A 19330-nucleotide genomic window follows, 5' to 3' on the forward strand; every position below is an offset into this window, starting at 1 on the left:
CTCATCCAGTGACTCCGTACAAACTATTTCACTCCAATAGCCTCAACACACACACATGCTTCCCAAGGAGCACCATCTCTCCAAGCTTAAATAGCAGAAAATTGCTCTGCTTTTCCATGGTCTACCTCCTCATTCCTATCAGCCCAAGTGGGAACAATAGGCTCGAATTCACTGGCGTGTGAGACCTGCTGATGGGCCGGGAGATGGGTTGCAGTTTGGTGTTGTTGATGCCCTGCTGACGGACAAGCCGGATGATGGAAGACAGGGATTTGTGAGCCTACCAGGTCGCCATTTTGTCCCCAACGCACAAATCAGAGACACCACACTTGCACCCACAGAGGCTATTAAGCTCAAAATAACATGTGAGGCAGGAAACAATGCTTGATTTCATTATGGAAAACAGAAAAATGGTTATAAATGTCTTGGTGTAAAATATCGGGGTTTAGGCCCAGGCCAAAGACAAGACCACTAATATAAGAGGAATTGCTCCAGTGACAGCAAAAGGGCCTTGTGTAATTTTACAGTGATGGCAGAGAAAGAACAGGCCTCTCTTAGCCTCTTTTTCTTTCAATCTTCCTCCCGTTTTTTGCAGGAGAATTATTATAGGATGATAAAAGCAACAACAATGTTGTGACATGAAAATGTTAGCATTAGGGTGGAAGAATGGAAGATGAAAGAATGTTCTTGGGAATTGATGATTGCTCACAAGGCCCTGATTTCAGCCTTTAATCTCATAGCACACTCAAATTTCCCTCTATATGCTGCTGGTTTTGGCAGCAGAGAGAGAGGGGAGCCAAAATATGTGAGGCTAGAGAGAAATTAGAGGTGTATTATATACTATAGTAATGGTATACATTCGGCTGTAATACACACCAGCTGTAGTAAACCGCTGGCTGTAAAATATATTCAGTTGCAATTTACATTAAGCTTTATCACAAGCTCTGCTGCAGTACATATACATCATGCATTATATATTAAGATTGGAATCATAGTATATATTGCGGATGCACATTATATCAGTTAAATGTTTTGTTTTTGGTTTTTTTTTGTAAAGGCTGATGTTGGATATTTAATTGTGCATGTTCAATACCCATAATTTAGATTTTATTTTAAACACTAATATTTTATTATTTAAAAAAGTAAAATGATAATTTAAAATCTGTTAAATTTAATCCTTAGCAAATATCAAAATATTTGTATATTTTGTATTGTCTTAATACACTTTCAAATATGTATGTTAGTATGGTAATATATTTAGACAAAAATAGCAATGCATTTTAATTTGAATTAAATCATTTTTAATTTCAATTTATCAGTTACTGCCATGACATTCTATATTTCTATATAGATATTTCTATAACTCCTAGAATTCTAAAATATTTAAGAAAAATTATCTAAATATTAATAATACAACTAATATTAATATTTTTTTATAATGATATTTTTGTGTTGTGATGCCGCTGGCAATACCCAGCCCATTTTCATCTTTCTCTAACAGAAAATCATGAAGTGGACGGTTCTTGGTGTGTGCTTTGTAAACAATGCACTCTATTTTTATAAATTGGGCCCCTTTTATTAAGCATGAATTCCTCCGATGCCCATGTTATTCATAACATGGCCTGGGCTAATGAAGATTGGCCTGTTAAGAACCTCCAGAAGCAATTAAAGTGACAAGGAGGCAAGGCCCTGATGTGTACATTTGCTATGACGAGCGCTCACCAAAGTGAATGCCCTTATTAAGAGCCACTGTTCACCTCTACAGCCTGCCATGATGAGACAGAGAGAGAGGGAAAGAGAACAACATGTCAGAGGCAAATGCCTGGAGAAATACCTATTCCCGGAGTGAGGGCGATTTGGTAATGAACCTTTCAATTCACTCCTGGGGTAATACATTCTGACTAGTGCATTAATTACTCTGTAACATCTCATCAAAATGCGAATGCAGCACTTGACCCACAAGAGTGTCTCATTGGCTCTGCACTCGTTGGAGTTTCTGCACAAATCGTCTGTTTTCCTTTATCAAACAGAGCAATGGTGTCGTATCGGGGAGGGCAGGATTGCTCACTTCCCGCTGTGTATGTGATCGGTCACACAGGCCTGACGACCCCCCGTCCCCTCACAGGCAGACAGGACTGTGGCCGCTTACTGACATTCTTAATTGCAGCACTTGAAGACAGTGTGCTGCTCAGATGGAATATTTCCCCTCTGCCTGGCCATGATCTGACAAGCTTGAGACAACGCCTTAATGGCTTTTCCAGAAAGGGTGGGGCAAGAGGAGAAGAGGAAGAATGAAACATGGAGGAAATGAGGAACATGGTCAGAATCTTTTAAAGACCTCATAAAAAAAAGATTCCAAAAATGGATTTCAAACTTTTCATGCTGATTATCGTCCTCAATGCCTTATTAGAATAACTTCATATCATCATAAATTGTTATAGCTAACCAAAAGCAGCCCTCAAAAAAAAATAACAAAAAACCCTGAAACCAACTAGCCAATCATAGTTCAGGGCTGTGATGTAAACATGTTATTAGCTATTCTCTAAAAGGAGTTATTCAATGCCATATTTGCCACGCAAACTTCCTGTTTCAATAGGAAATACCTTATTAAAGGATATCGCTGAGCGATTTCATGGGTCCTTTCAGGCAGTTTGCTTCTTGAACATGGCCAGGGGTTCCAAGAGATGTCATTCTATCAACAGGGCTGGATTACAAGCTTCAGCTGTTAGATGATGCTTTCACAATGGAATGTCTGATAGTCTCACGCCACATCAATCCACCCATTTTCTCATCTCTCCATCTCCTTTCTCGTTCGATCACCTGACTCCTTATTCATTCAAAATTATGACTAATTAAGTCATAAGCAAATAGTTTCTGGGAAGAATGGTGAGATTCTAAGAGCGGATCTGTAGCTGTAAGCAATGGTCGTGGAGAGGAAACCCTGATGAAGTGACTGTATTGTGCCGATCTCTAGAGCAGGTCATGGGAAAGCGAGCTGACAGAGGCATTAGGTGTATTATAGCAGAGAGAATCAGTGTGTACGGTATGTGGCATTATCAGAAATACAAGCATGTGAGACAGAGAGAAAGAGATGAAAATGACTTTCTGTGGCACAGATCATTCATGCATACTAAAGGTTTGGAGGTGTCTGTGCTGTCCTACTTTGCCATATATACAGGGATCTGGATCTTATCATCAATTTGTTCCTTTCTGGAATAGTCACCCCTGAATGATGAATTATTCAGACCAAGTTAATTGGTTTGTGAGAACGTGTCCAAAGTAGAAGATATTCCGTAGCAGTGGCTAATGAAAGAAAAATACCCACATTTTAACCCCTATGCTTATACAAAAAAGAGAAGGTCGAGCTCTGTAGGGGATGCTTGTTTCAGGTATCCTTGGTTGTAATTGTGAGGGCTGAAGAGCTATAAATGAGCTCGAAATCATCAGGGTTTTTTGTCCCATGTATTATGCAAATGCCACAGAAGCACTCCAGCACACCTTGACACAGTCAATGAACAATCAACAGGCCTTCTCAATGACAGCACTAAACGCTAACTATTGTCGCTTCTGCGAGTCTCCTACGAGTATGTATGGCATTGACCTCCCTTTAGAAAAAATAGCTGCTCTTCCTACTTAAACGTAAACTCCTCCGTTGATATATTTTTTGACAGGTACGTGCATAAAGTTTATATACCGTAAAACATAATGGGGAACACACACGCTAATACACACCTGCCCTGGATGCCCCCCTTCACACGAACAAATTAACTGAAAATCCGGTTTGACTGGAGAGTGGAGCACTCTACTTAAACAAGCCCACTGTCTTCTGATTAAGGAAAAAAGCCTTTGCCCTAGAGAGTGAAATTTCATAAAATGCTAGTGCCTGTGCTTGATGAATCATGTCTCTTTAATGCAGTGCAGTGTGATGGAAGAGAGAGATACAGGCGAGGAATCATCAACCGCTGCTCCGGCTCCCTCTGATAACACCCCATCTGCAGATTGCCTTGATCAGATTCGCGTTTTATTTAAAACAGGACCAATCCTGAGGCCCGACTCCTTTTAATTTGCATATATTAACAGGGTTCAAATGCAGCAATAGCTAGGAGCACTTCCCAGTCAACTTCCCAATCTGCCTGCATAATGGCAGCCTATTAAATAGAGTTACTCATCAGTGCAGGAAGCAGACATGAGAAAAAAAGGGAGGATTAAACAGGCTAATGTGAGCATTTGCATTTATAAAAAAAAAAAAAAATTGATTGAAACGGACGTTTGAATATTCCTGTTGTGCTGCTGTGAACATATTAAGAAATAACATTCAAGACAACATGAAAAAATACAGGCTTTTTACATTCTTAATAAATAATATTTCACTTAATTCATTGTGTTCTTTAAAAAAAAAAAATTTTCACCTTTTATTTCCCCCCCCAATGTAACAAAAGCTATGAAAGAAGAAGAAACAAAAATAATATTAATCAAGAATATCACCAATAACCACTAACATCACAGCCTAACTCCATCCATAACTCACAACATTTCCCTCCTGAATGTTCAGGAAATGTGTCACGTTCCAGGAGTTAAATGCATCGTGAATGGCGTTTCATGTTGTCCTTAAGCCATTCCCTTGGTCCAGAAGGGACTCTGTCTAACATGCGGTGGTCAGTCGTAGTAAGAGAACATGATGACAGCATTAAGTATAAATTCCCAGCTGCATTATAACTGGCCCTGGCTGATGCTGGCTAAATCTGCAAAGCTTCCTACGGTTAGCCACGATTAGGGACTGCTATGGATAATCAATACCAGCTATCAATTCCATACTTTGTTGTGATGGATGAGGTAGATGGGGAAAAGGAGAGGGGGAAACAAGGAAAGCAGTCTCTATCAGAGAAAGAACCAGGGAGCAGAGGAGAGAGAGAAGATTATAAACAAACCAGTGCACCATCTACGCTGAACCCAAGAGACTGAAAATGAATCTGTTAATAAAACAGTGAGTGTAAGTATATATGTGTGTCTGTGTGTGTGTATATTTATATATATATTATATACTGTATATATATATATATATATATACTGTATATATATATATATATATACACACACACACACACACACACACATTAGATAATGCATTAGGTACCATGACCTAAAAATTAACAACATTATTTACTGCATTTATTAATCTAGGTTAATTTAAAAATAAAACATGTTCAGAGTTAATAAATATTTGTTCATCATACAGTCATTATAATGTTTTATTAAATTTATGTTGTATAGTGAATTCATATTAGAAAAGGTCTAAAGAAAATTACTGATGAATTCTAAAAATAACATTAAACAAAAATAAATGCTGTATTATTCATTATGTCCACGTGTTCATTATTATATATAATACAATTTAAAAGTTTGTCGTCATTAAGATTTATTTTTTCCATAATGCTACAAAAGATTTGCATTTAAAACAAACTCTGTTCTATTAAATGTTTGACTGATCAAAGAATCCTGACAAAAATATATCACTGCTTCAACAAAAATATTAAGCTGTGCAACTGTTTTCAACATTGATACTTTTTTTTCAGCACTAAATCAGCATATTAGATTGATGTGTGAAGAATCATCTGACACTGAAGACTGGAGTTATGGCTGCTAAAAATACAGCATTACCATCAATTGAATAAATTACATTTTGAAATATATAATAGAAAGCTGTTTTTAATTATTTAAAAATATCATAGATTTTACTGTATTTTAAATGCAGACTTATCAAAATATCTTACCGACTTTAGACAAAATTAAAGAGTGTACTGTATTTTTTTTACACCAATCCCTCATACAAATTTATCTCAAATGAATGAATAAGAGAAAGCATGCGAGGTCAGAGAGACATCAAGAGATGGAGGAGAGAAAGAGAGAGAGAGAGAAAGAGAAAGAGAGGGCTGATGGTTGGAGTCAGGACTAATTACTTGCAGGCAAGATGCAGTGGGGAGGACGGGGTCACTAACTTTACCCTGACACCTGGACGCCTCAGTCATCAATGGCCTGCCATCTAATCAGAAGTGAAGGGATTCAGGGCCCAGCGCTCTGGTGGAGATGATAGCTAATGACAAGGGTGGTGGACACGCAGCCAGACACGTCACACTATTGCAGTCTCATCACAAGTGTAACCCACTGGAAGTATCTGTGTGTGAGAGATCCATCCGTATTATCACACATTAATAATAACACTAGTCTGCTGTTGTACTGCTTGAGGCAATTAGTTAATTGCTGCTTTATCAGAGCTCTATGCTGGCTGTCTTTGTGACGTCCTCCAAGCTTTGACAATGGCTTGTTTACCTTAATGCCCTGTGACAGAGAGCATTGTACTATCTCCTATGGTTAGTGTCAGTGGTGTCACCACACTATGAGGAAGATGTGAAGCAATTTTCATCCCCCAGTTTGAATTAAGACGAGATGAAGATGAGACGACAATAAGTTCAATAAACGATAACTATGACTATATCAACATGCAATTTGGTTGACAAAATAACTGAATAATGATAACTGAGACTGAAATGTATTAAAAAAAATAAAAAACTTTATTTTTGTCAAAAAAAGAAACAAAATGTTATTGCGGACTGCTCTACATGCCTCTACTATGTGAGCTTTCATGAGCCCGGTTGCCAGATATCAAAAGTTCAAATCCCCGAATAAGAGTTTTGCTGTTACAAGCATACATTTTCTGCCCGGTGTTTTGTTTAGTTTAAGCAATCTGGCAACCTTTGCTCGCTCTTCATTGCGGAAGTGCCGCCGCCGATGATCTGAAGACACAGATAAACAAGCTAGAATTTAGTGATCAAAATGAAAGCATCTTGACTATATTGTTTACGATTGTGGTTGCTGATTAAATGCACTTACTGCTTTTGTTTTAATAGATAAATATGCTATTGAAATTTGGAATTAAAGTGGAATTACTTTGAATTTCACTCTTATAATATTTCCGTTTGTATTAGCAGTTTTCATAATGTAGAAAGAGAGACTGCATAAATCTTTTGTATTAAACTTTATTAATAAATTAATAAATCAGTAAACTAGATTAGGTAAAATACACCATGAGTCCACATTCTATTGATTTGTGCTAACTGGTGAAAGTGCAATGCCTGAAATGCAAAAGTAAATTTCTTAAATGACAACAATCTTATTTAAATAAAAACATTTATTTAAATAAAATTTGAGCAAAAATGATTTTTATTAGTTTAACCATTATACAGCATGCCGAAAATGTGAGTAAGATTTGACTAAAACCTTACTAAAATGCTCATACATTTAATTGACTTAAACTTAAACAAAAACAGGACAAAGCTGACTAAATATGATAGCTAATGTACGTTTGAGTAGGACTAAGGCTAAATAAAAATGCATGCCAAAATGAATACTGCTGTACGGTTAATTAATAATAATCTTATTTACAATGACGAAAATAGATTTAAATACTTCAGGTTTTCTATGACTAAAACTAGACTAAAACTAAATAGGATAAGGTTGACTATATATGATAAAAACTAATTTTTCAAGGACATTTAATACAGGACTAAAACTAAGACTAAAATTAAAAATAGCTTACAAAATTAACACTAGTTTGAACTAGTGATCAAGTAGAACAGAAAAGATCAAGTCTCTGTAGGCTGCTAACACCTTTAGTGGCTATGTGAACTGTACATTTACTAAAACATGGCCTCTTTAGTCGCTTGCACACTATGCAGGGCTTATTAGCATTGTTCGGCAAGAACAAAAGAGGGCCTACTTTTTCAGGCATATAAAAAATCGAAACTGGCATGCTTTTTTAAAGGTATCACATTCCTGAATGTTTACAACCTGTCACAGACACTAACGAAATAAAAAAGTCCTTATGGTGTAAAATAATACATTAGTATGCAAAGAACATGTCCCTCTGACTTTAAATAAGCGCAATTGTTTAAAGTCAGGTATGTTAATGCAAATAATCAGTGCAATTTCTGCTCATTTTAACTGTCAGTGGCCACAACAGCCTGGTAACAATTTAGCTTTTGTATCACTTGTTGAACCTTGTTGAAAGAAAAGCAACTGGGTACGCTGGTCCTAAAACATGTCTTTTAAAAAGCACTAACTGGCTATTTTCAAAAATAATTTTGGGACTTTCTGCAGACAGAAACCGCAGAATAATTATGATAGCACTGGACGGAATTATTCCGAAATGACTCGATCTTGAGTGCCTGCCATCTGAAAAATGGTTTTGAGCTTTTCTGGTAAAATCACTGCTCTTTGAAAAAAAAATAACACACATATGCAGAACTGAATTAATATGATATGAAAAAAAAAAGATTTGAGCATTGAGTATTGTCTCCATTTAATGATACAGCAATACAAAATCGGGGTCGGGCTATGGATCTCCTGAGACAATTTATGTCCATCAACAAAAAGCCTCTCTTGGTGAAGATCGTGTTTCACGTGGGATGGCCTATTTTCTGTGAAAATGCGTTCCATTGCCATCGTTGTGATGGCACTGCTTACTGAATAAATGACTTTAACAGCAAAAACTTGTGCATTTTTACAAACATGACTGATAATCTCACTGACCTACTGTCGTCCTATCTTTCTGGGGATTTTTTTTTATAAAACTTTCCTCAGGTACGATAGCAGGAGAGTGAAAAAACACCGCAGGCTTGTGATCCTGCAGCCTGGCCCTTCTCGTCTAATCACAGTGGAATGTGGCCGCCTCTGCGCCTCCTGCTTTGTGTAAGGAATCAAAGGCAAAATGGATGGCCTTGCATTAGTACATCACCCATGGCTAACAGAATGATGAGACCGATTTGGCTGTATGTCATATCTTTCACTTCACTGCTTTCCCATTTCAGTTTATGTAATGGCTACAAATTATGGCCACAAACCCTGGAAACACTGTCTAGGGATGTGATCTCGAAAAGTAACTGTTATAATTGCTTGTGTGCCCTCAATGTAGGAAAAAAAAAACAACTAAAACTTTAAAATATCTAGTCATGGCGCTGAAATGCAGGCGGATGAGAATGCGACCACTGGGAAAACAAAGAGCAGCTTTGAGGATAGCATTCAGAGTGTAACCGAACAAAGTATGCAGTCCTCTTCATATACACGCTTGCGTCAGGCTAAAACTAAACGCGTCTTTCTTTCTTTCTTTCTTTTTTTACGCCAATCTATACCAGAAGGAAACAGAGAGCATGTCCATTAGTGCATGTTGTTGGCCTACAGCTGTGATGAAAATGGTTCTCACTGCATTGGTGGTAATTTGGCCCTGGTTGCAAACCTCCTGAAGCATTATCACTCAGAAGAAACAAAAGAGTGGAACATGCGGGGCTCTCTCAGCTCCCATCCGGCAGCAGCATTTAAAGAAGTGTTCATCTCCAAAGTCAGCTAGGCCTTTTGTTTAAGCCCCTGCCAGACAAAGGTCTCCTCTTCTTGCCTAGGTTTAATACACATGGAAGGAGGGGGGTAAGTGTGGCGGGGGAGACTCTCAGAAATAATTACCTCCATAAGATCCCATCTCCTCTCCGAGAGCCACGACAAAATAGAGAAGCAACCCAAGGATGCAAAAAAAGCCCTTTATGCATCATCAAGCCCATCAGGCGTTTTACAGACCAAGCTACAAGGCAGAGAAATAGGTCCCACTCCACACGCATACAATTATAGTGCTTTGTTCTTTTCTTTCTTTAAGGTCTAAAATGCAAGCGAACACACAAAGAACCATGCAAAGACAATGTTGCTGTTATTTAACCTTTTCATCACAAATATGAATGTGTTAAATATTTATATAGAAATATCATGCATTATAACACAATAGAGTCTCATACAATGGATAAAATATTAATACAAATGGCCTTATTTAAGCTATCGATTTGGCTTTTTGAGAAGATTCCAAGCTGTAGCTATTCCAAAAAGGCAATAATCTATGTAAATATGATTTAGAAACTAATAAACAAAACCCTGTCACGTTTTTTACATTCTTAGTTATCGCACATCTGTGTAAAATATGAGTTTGCAGGGGCCACATATATGCTGTGGCTCAGATCACTGTGATTTACAAATGAGGGGCACCACTTCAAAAACATGCTTAACCACACAACCCCACTGCCTTTCCAAATTCTCAGCTTCATGATGTTTACCTTGTGTAAATGATGAGCCTTCTGGGTCCCGAGTGCAGGGAATTAGAGTCGCCCTGGGAGACTTGGCAGTCTGATTCTCAGGGAGGATGGGCTCATATAGTCTCTCTAGGAGGGTATATTACTGTTAGTGCACTGTGAGAGATCTACCATACTTGGTCTCGTTTGGCTAATTTAGCACATAGGGCCTGTAGAGGTCAGATTCATTATCACGCACCGCGGCAATCGTGCTGCTAAGACTGAAATATATAACGACTTGTCTTCCTGACATACGCAACACAAGTCTAAACTGTGTGCAAGGCCATGTTTAAATGCTTTGCGTTTATCAAGAAAAACAATGCTGGCAAATTTTTGTAGCACAAACCCTTTTCGCCATGCTTTTGTAGTCTATTTAAACAATAAGTATGTGGGAAATATAGACCTTGTGATACAGCATTGATGTAGTTTGCTGAGTGTGGCTTTTGGCACTAATGCATTTCTCCTTTATTTAACCACCGTAAGCGCCACAAAATCTCCCCTTAATTACATCTTAAAAATGGCATCAAAATTGTTTAACGAAATCCATTCACATGTACATGAAATCAATGGCATTCTAACCTTTATTCCCAAATGGTTTTATAATTATTTAGCGAGTTTCCAAGAAGTTGCTTTTAAAAGAAAGATACAGGTCAGCAGTTAAATAAATCTTTTTTTCCTTCTCTCTCTCTCTCTCTCTCTCTCTCTCTCTCTCTGTGAAACTGACTAATGACTAGAAAATGCTAAACTAAGGAGTAATACCCACAAAAACCTACTGGCCCCCTTTAACATAGAGCTGTAATTCAGGGCTGAAATGTTGCTTACTCCAGGACCTTTCTCTAGACCAAAGACACAAATTATTACCATCACATACACACAGGCACCCGGCCCGGTTCCTGAGAACGCATTGGGCACTGTGTCACGGGGAGGGTAGACTCCCCCCGTACTGCCAATTTATCTTCCCCTCACTCCTGCGCTGGCATTTGGATAACTTTTTATTTATTTATTTACTGCTTACACTTGCCAGTTGGAACAATTAACAAAAATAAGTTGCGATTTATCTGGTGCCAGCGATCCATTTCGCTTAACCTCGACCTGTGTTAGGCCTGTTTGAAAGCACTTCAAACATTAGGATTACTGGGTTAAACTACCTGAATAATCACTCTCCTACTAAGATCTGGAGCTGTAAAAAAAGTTCAACGGCACCCGCTAACTCTCCCTACACGCTGCACTTGAGGCTCAAACCTATTAAACCTAGTCATTTTTTAACTGAACCAAGTGTAGTTGTGTATAATCAAAACATTAGCTGCTCTAGAGTCCGCCTAGAGCACCAAAAAACAACAACAACTGGTTTATCTTTTTCATAATGTACTCTGTCTGCAGTCCGCCCACCTCGTCTCCTTGGTCTGACGTACCTTTAAAAGACCTTTCTGGTACTTTAAGCACAAATAATGGCAACATCAATATATTCACATGGAAAGACAGAAGGATAGAGAAGTGAGGCTATCTGTGTGTGTGTGTGTGTGTGTGTGTGTGTGTGTGTGTGTGTGTGTGTGTGTGTGTGTGCAACAGAGGTAGGTTGTCTTTCTAAAAGCAAAATAATGATTTATCTAACTAGTCATTTGGTGCACCCAGACTCCGAAGCACCTTTGATCCAGATATAATTAATGCCAAATGTAAAACACACTCGTTTATTTCCAATAAGGATAGTTTTGGAGCTGAAGTTTCACATATGGTTCTCCGTTTAATCCCATCTGGTTCTGGAGTTCATATATAAACAGGACACTTTGGGGAACAGAGATTAATTCAGCTTTGGAATGCCATTGAAAACGTGTTAGTCGTTTCCCTCGGCCAGGTCAGGCAAAGCAAAAATAAGTTAAGCGTTCATTTGGTCATGCGGCATTAACGTGGGCATTATTATACATTGGACCCTGACTCGCTCTGATGTTTTAAATTACAGGTCCCTCTCAAATAAAACTATTAATCTTTTTTTTTTTTGGGTGTGCGTCTCTGAATGTTTTACAGTCCTGTTACACTTATTAGCTTCTGGCAGCTCCAAAACTTTTAAATGAAAGCCAAGTTGCTTTGGTCATGAGAAAGGAAATTAAAGCTCACTCCACGGGGAAGAATTTCACTGTGAGATCCTCCCAAGGTAGAGTTTCATAACCTTCTGCATGCCTGCTAAAGATGTCACCGCGTACAGGGCCGAGTGTGGTACTGATATAAAAAGACGGTCCGTAATGGGAACAACATGTTCATTTTAGGGAGATTAGTCAGCTGGCATGTTTTACATCGGAAGAAGAGGTGCGCCAGGTTTGGGTTTGAGGGAGGAGGTATGCGGCATGGGAGTGGGCTAAATGGTGCACTCACCCAATTCGTTCGGAGGGCAGTCCTTGACGAAGAAAATATCAGCGAGGTTGTCTTCGTCTGGAGGAAAGCCCTGCTGGTGCAGCTGCAGCTTGCGGAGGCCTTCGCTCTGCTGGTGCTTGACAGACTGGAGGTGCTGCAGCAGGTTCAGCTTGGCTCGGCTGGAGTAGTCGCACAACGCACAGTAGTAGTAGCAGGACTCCGAGTTACATGCACTCTCTTGTTTTTGCAAGTGCTGCAGGAGGGGAGGAGGTGCGAGCATAGATGGAAAGAAAGGGAGAGAGAGAGAGAGAGAGAGAGAAGGGGAAAAGTCATTAGGGGCTATACGCTTCACATGAAATTACAGCCGTCGTTTGTTTCACGGGCTGAGACAGCACCTACATGAAACAGATACTTCCTTTCCCCCGTAATAATCTCCCGACATGAAATGCATTCCTTCTAGCTTTGTCCTAAACATAAATGCTGATAACAAAGAGAGATTGTCAAGGCCGAGTGCTTTAGAGGGGCTGCCTGATGAGGAAAGACAGACGAGGGAGAGCGAGCGAGGTGCAGAGGGAGAGACAAGCCAACGTGTCTCCGCTTGGTATCGCATAATCCGGGACATACGAGTAATTTACCACGACAAAAAGTCCAGCTTAACTTTAAGTCTGGACTGTGCAACTTTAGAAAGGGATAAGGGGATAAAAGAAGATGGAATCTGGTGTGGGTAATTTACTATCTGTGCAGTGATAAAGATAAGAAAACAAATCTACCAGGACCTGGCAATAAAACTAAGACAGGCCTATGGCTTTATTCGGTAAGAGAGAGGCACCTCAGCTTCCATCCTGCTCATAAAGGCCTATGGAGGGCTGTGAAACAGTTTAAACATATACTGACACACACACACAAGTTCAGGTTTATGTAGTCTAAATATTCACATGCTGCTTTGTGTGTGTATAGACAGGCGTATGAGAGGCCTGTGGTGCATTAGTGGATGAGAGTGGAAGCTAGACCCCCGCGTGGCCCCTCTCTCTCTTCTCCACTTACACAAAGACCCCTGTTACTCAAGCCCCACTGTGTATGTGTGTGTGAGAATTGCACAGTGGTTTTACTACCACCAGGTTGTTAATGTTTTGAAGGCAGAATCTAAAATTTTTGAAATGTTTTAAATTTCAATTGCAAAAATGTGCTAAATTCTATTAATCATCTATCTATCTATCTATCTATCTATCTATCTATCTATCTATCTATCTATCTATCTATCTATCTATCTATCTATCTATCTATCTATATACACACACATGCACATATGTATATATACACACGAAGACACATATGTTGTGACTATGTAAAAAAAAAGAGATTTATACATAATAAATAAATGAATAAATAAGCTTTCGATTGATGTATGGTTTGTTAGGATAGGACAGTATTTGGCACAATTAAATGCAACTATTTGAAAATAAGGAATCTGAGGGTGCAAAAAAATCTAAATATTGAGAAAATTGCCTTTAAATTTGTCCAAATTAAGTTCTTAGCAATGTATATCACTAATGATAATAGGGCTGCAACTAACAATTATTTTGATAATCGATTAATCTGTTGATTATTTTTACGATTAATCGATTAGTCGGTTTATGTGCTTATATTTTAGTTTTTTCCATTTTTTCCCCAAGTAAATTATTAATAAATGGTCTTTATCCTTCAGCATAGATTTTTAAGAGATTTTAACCATTTTGCATTGTCATATCCTCATTAAAAATATACCTGGAGTTGTTTTATTGTGTTAGTAATCCTTTGTCGAACTCTTCTGCAATCAGAACACTGACCCATACTCTAGCAAATTTCACAAGGAGATATCAAATAATGTTTTCACCATGGCAGTCCTTAGAGCTCCTAAAGTAGTTTAACATCCCGGACAAAGCTTATTAAGGAATCTTTCAGAACATATTTTCACGAAGAATAAGGATAAAACAGAATAAAATTGCAGTGCATTGTATTTTATTATTTACTGGAAAACAGCTTTATAGCTTTTGCTGTGAAATTGTAAACAATCCTTCGAAAAAAGTGCCAATGGCATGAAACCTGAATGGAACTCACAATTTAAAGTAAAATCCATCAGAAGGTTGTCCAGAAAAAAAAATTGGACACACACAAAAAACCTGCTGTGTGAAAAAGAGCAGTGAATACTTAGAAAAAAAGTGCATTTCAAATATCTTTAAACATTTATCTCTCTCATTCAGTCATAATTAGGCTGCACGACTGAATTATGAACTGGTAAACGACAAACTGATCACAGAACATGTTTGTAAAGCTTTAAATGTTAACTGTTAAAAAGCAATGTTATCAGCTTTTACGACTAAACATTTGCAAACAACATTGTACTGGAGAATCTGCACAAATGAAAGTCTTAGGGGCCGTTCACATATCGCGCCTAAAAACGCGTGGAAAACGCTAGGCGCGCCGCTTTCTCCTCCTTTCCCAAGCGCTCGGGCAGAAGCGCCCCTGAGGCGTCTGCCTTTGCTAAGCAACCATGACGTGCTCTCTCCTTGAAGACGCGGAAATTTCAGCAAAGGATAAATGGATTTGCAGCTCAAAAAATCGCTTGCAGTAGCTCTGCTACTAAATTTATTTCAAAATGGAAATCCATATACAACTATGATCAGCTGTTCCATTCATCTTGACTGAGCTTTTAACGTTGTTACGGGAAAGGATGAAGCTGATTGGTTAGTTCTTGTCACATGAGCCACGGTGCGCTTGCTGCATTCTGAAAAGTTGAAATGTTTTAACTCGATGCGGTGCAGTGTTGGAAATAACGAACTTGAGCGCGCAAAAGACGCGATATGTGAACGTCCCCTTAAACAGTTCAGTAGTGCAGAGTTTACAGGTTACTCTTCTTTTTTGAAGGCTCAAAGTAAAGTACTCCCACATCCTGCTGAATGCTGCAGAGACGCTGTTCGGGAAGCACGTGACATAAAACGAGGCCAGCTATTGGCTATTCGCTACTTCTCCTGCTGTACTGGCTGAGTAAAACCTCCGGTGGCTCATTACTGCCACACTTTGGTCACCGCAGATTTGAAATATGCACGAAATGAGCCGCTTACGGCAAATAAAAGTTATTTAGCAACGAATCGATGACTAAATTATTTGACAACTATATTAATAATCGATTTTAATCGATTAAATCGATTCGTTGTTTCAGCTCTAAATGATAATACATTTTTGTTATAATTACTGTAGGAAATTTACTTAATATCTTCATGGAACATGATCTTTACTTAATATCCTTTTTTTTGGCATGAAAGGAAAATCGATAATTTTGACCCATAGAATGTATTTTTAGCTATTGCTACAATTATACCCGTGCTACTTAAGACTGGTTTTGTGGTCCAGGCTCACAAATATATATTAAATAATTAACATTTTTTTATTTTATTTATAATAATAACCGTATATTTTTTTCCATCACCCAGCTTTAATATGCACACACACAAAAGTTTTAAACCTTTCCTAAAGATTAAGAGGAAATCCTGGCTACTTTCTCATGCCACTATTTATAGCTATTAAACTGCACCTAAATGCTTTATTTTACTTGGCGTTCGAGCTTCCAGTGGGTCAGCTGGTACGAATATGGTGAATTGCCTCCTTCCCCCTCTGCCTCTAACAAAACCCAAACTGGATTGGTCTTTTTAGGGACAAGCACTCACGCACACACACTGAGCTGGTGGGGCTTCCTAAGCTTGTGAATTCTGACAAGGCTAGACACAGAAGGAGAGAGAAAGTATTTAAAACAGTGCTTTGAAGGAAAAATCCGAACTGTCCAGCTTTGTGTTTTGTTCTATTCAGCTCTTATGTGTTTCAAACAGCAGGGCTCCCGCATTCAACCCTGGCTGACAATTATGCACTTTAATTTGGGCTAAAGTTTTGCATTAAAATTGTGCAGTAGTGCACCATGCAAAGCCATAGTAGGCCTCCCCTCCACCATACACATTTAAAAAGCCCCCCAGTTCTACAAACAGTCCCTCCTCCCTCCCCATTCCCCAGGCAAGCCAAGCATATCAAGTGTGCCTACTGTTCTCCCAGACTAATGAACAATGCGTAAAAACAAAAGGCAGAGTGAGGCTTCTAGTATCTGATCTTCCGCTAAAACACAAAACCGGCCCTCTACGAGCCTGAAGGAAGTACTGGCGTGCCTGCAGGTGTGAGCCGGCTAAAAGAAAACCCTTTTGACAAAACAGATTCTTGGACTGTCAGGGATTAGAGTCATGGCACCAGTGGTAACACACATCTTTTCTTTCATAAACTCGGCAGAATTTTCTCACGAGTCTGCAGGGCCACGCTCCGTAAGGGGCTCTCTGTGGCCATTGAAACATCTTAAGCTTTAATTAAGTTGAAGTTGTCAGAGGAAAGCCTTTTTGGCACAGATTCCGGGTCATTAATTACAGCTATCTTTGTTTCTTTCCAAAGGGAAGCCCTTCAAAGACATGCAGGGCTACTTGTATGAACTGCCTCCCTGTAAACAGACTTGAACCTGGCTGAATTGATGCATAAACCTTTCGAAGGGTCCTGTGACTTTAGGACAGCTGCTAATTTTAAACGTTAAGACCTGTTCTGTTTGGAAATTAAGAGGAGATTGTGCTCAAACATTCCCAAAAAAAGAAAAAAAAAAGAAAACAAGAAATGAGATCAGGCTAATTCCTCAGAACCAGATGTCTATGGAACCTTTGCATCATAAATTCATCTTAGGTAGTCGTATGGTTAGTGAAACAAAAGACACGATGTTCCATTTAGACTTAAGATGGTTTCTGGGAAAAACAGCAATATAATTTGTTTTCTCTGCATGATGACTAAACTCCATTAGGATGAATAACTATCGCTAATAAACAAGCATTTGCTCAAGGGCTATTGGCTAGCTATTGTCGCATTCATATCCTCATATTGCATTTATATGCATCTAATCCTGAGTTGTAGCCCCTTTTAGCAGCCTCCATTACTAATATTTTCATACTAATATGAAATAGATTTGTGTTGCATGTGAACGAGGCTGACCGCACATCTTAAATTATTCTGAATCACAATCGCAGCCGAGTATCCATTTATATGGTCCTAATAAAATACAATGCAAACAGACATGCCTAACGTTTAAAGGCTGAAAGACTGCGTAACTCTAGAAAATATTAATTTATTCGCTATCAGCATTCCTGCTTTGTTTGCTCAAGACTTATATTGAAATGGAGTATTTTTCTTCCTTCTTTTATAGACCCCTGTGGCACGAGTGCAAGCTGTTCAGAGACTTGAGCCTGGGGTTTCTGATTTATGAGGTTTAAGTTTACCATTTTTAGTACTGCCAGACTCCCAAAGCAGTTATATACTACCTGCAAAGTTCAAAATGTCCGTGCCATCCCATAACAGATTCTGCCCACCGAAAAGTCAGGATGCTGCTTGCAAAGAAAAGAAGGCCTATTTATTACTAAAATAAATAAATAAAAGAATAAGACTTTGGTTTCTCTCACCTCGACTTGCAGAGATTTTAGCAGAAAGCTGGAAGATAAATTGTGCGGTGGTTCTGTCAAGTGCTAAGACAATCTCTGAAACTGCTCCAAGTGCTGTTGTTGTGGGTGGCGAAGAGGCTATCTATGACAATATGGTGCCGCGCTCTTGCCTTTGATGGGTAATTGTTCCAGATTAGCATTTGGCAAAAAACCAAAAGTCGGAAACCCCACTGGGCCAAATCATTTTAGCTAACTTATCGTTCCCGGGTGCCCCTTGGCATGCCAAAGAGCACCTCCAGCCGAACGGGACCCCTGGCATGGGGGTCTGAGGAGGAACACCCACCCATTGCTCTCTCTGGGCTCTAATCAGGCATGAGCTGGGCGAATCTAAAGCAAAGACGCCATCGTACCGTGCTGCCAAAACAATGCAAATCAAAGCACCAGGGACTCCCCATCACCTGTCAAACTAGGCCCCAATTCCCAGTGAGCATGTTTTTTCCCTAACCTGACGAGACTTATTTATTTATGCTGACTTCAATGATTACAAAACACCTCTCGTTGCCTTCCCCTCTGCCCGTTTGCTGTTGGCAGTAGGAGACTGGTTTCATTTGTACAGCCTGCAGTGACAAAACAGACTCATTAGTGGCATTCAGAATATGGATAAGGGCTGTTTGAGACTGGATGTTTATTCACTCCGTTCTACTAGGATGACAAGACTCCTTCAGACAAGAAAATAAAAAATGAAGGGTTAAAAAATATCTTGTTCCTAAACGAAAACAAATTAGGGCATTCAAATGCCTTTTTTCCAGATCATTAGTGGGAGGAAAAAATCCAACAAAAGAAGATACATAAAATAATAATGTACTTGAGCATTTTTTAATAAAGGCTATCAGCACTAATTTTTGTTTCTTCCCACCACCTTTTTTTTTCAATTGTTGTTTGTATGCTTTCGATGAGGCACCGGTTTCTGGACACCGAGAGCAAAAAAATGAAAAATAAACTAAAGCTTGTTTTGTTCCTCAAAGCATTTTAAACACATTCCAGCCTTACTTGGAGGCCGGCCAGGTATACGATTCCATCAGTGCTGACACCGTCCAAACACATGTTACCAGTAACCGCTATTGAGCCCGGAGACATAAATGTAATGTTATATCATGGGTACCACAGGAGTTGGCAACCTGAGTGAAATTCTTGTGCGAGAGGTATGCCCCCTACATTCCATTCAGAGACTGCACACAAGGCCACTGTCTTTTCTGCTACAGGCACAAAACAAGAGCGAAAATCCATCTCTTTTCTACTTTCCCTCTCCTCTACCTCAACAAATCCCAAGGAATGCAT

At 39.0% G+C, this 19330-nt stretch overlaps 1 protein-coding gene across 2 annotated transcripts in view; it reads right to left on the reverse strand.

Annotated features, from left to right (window-relative positions):
- The window catches only part of LOC132124008 (zinc finger homeobox protein 4-like), a 73487-nt gene that overhangs the window by 25858 nt on the left and 28299 nt on the right, over window positions 1–19330 (reverse strand). For both annotated transcript variants that reach the window (XM_059534728.1, XM_059534727.1), the window contains exon 4: window positions 12525–12756. In XM_059534728.1, coding sequence (XP_059390711.1) covers window positions 12525–12756 — 232 coding nt within the window. The remainder of the gene's footprint in view (window positions 1–12524; window positions 12757–19330) is intronic.

The sequence above is a fragment of the Carassius carassius genome, chromosome 42 (genome assembly GCF_963082965.1).
Source record: "Carassius carassius chromosome 42, fCarCar2.1, whole genome shotgun sequence".
Classification (NCBI taxonomy): domain Eukaryota; kingdom Metazoa; phylum Chordata; class Actinopteri; order Cypriniformes; family Cyprinidae; genus Carassius; species Carassius carassius.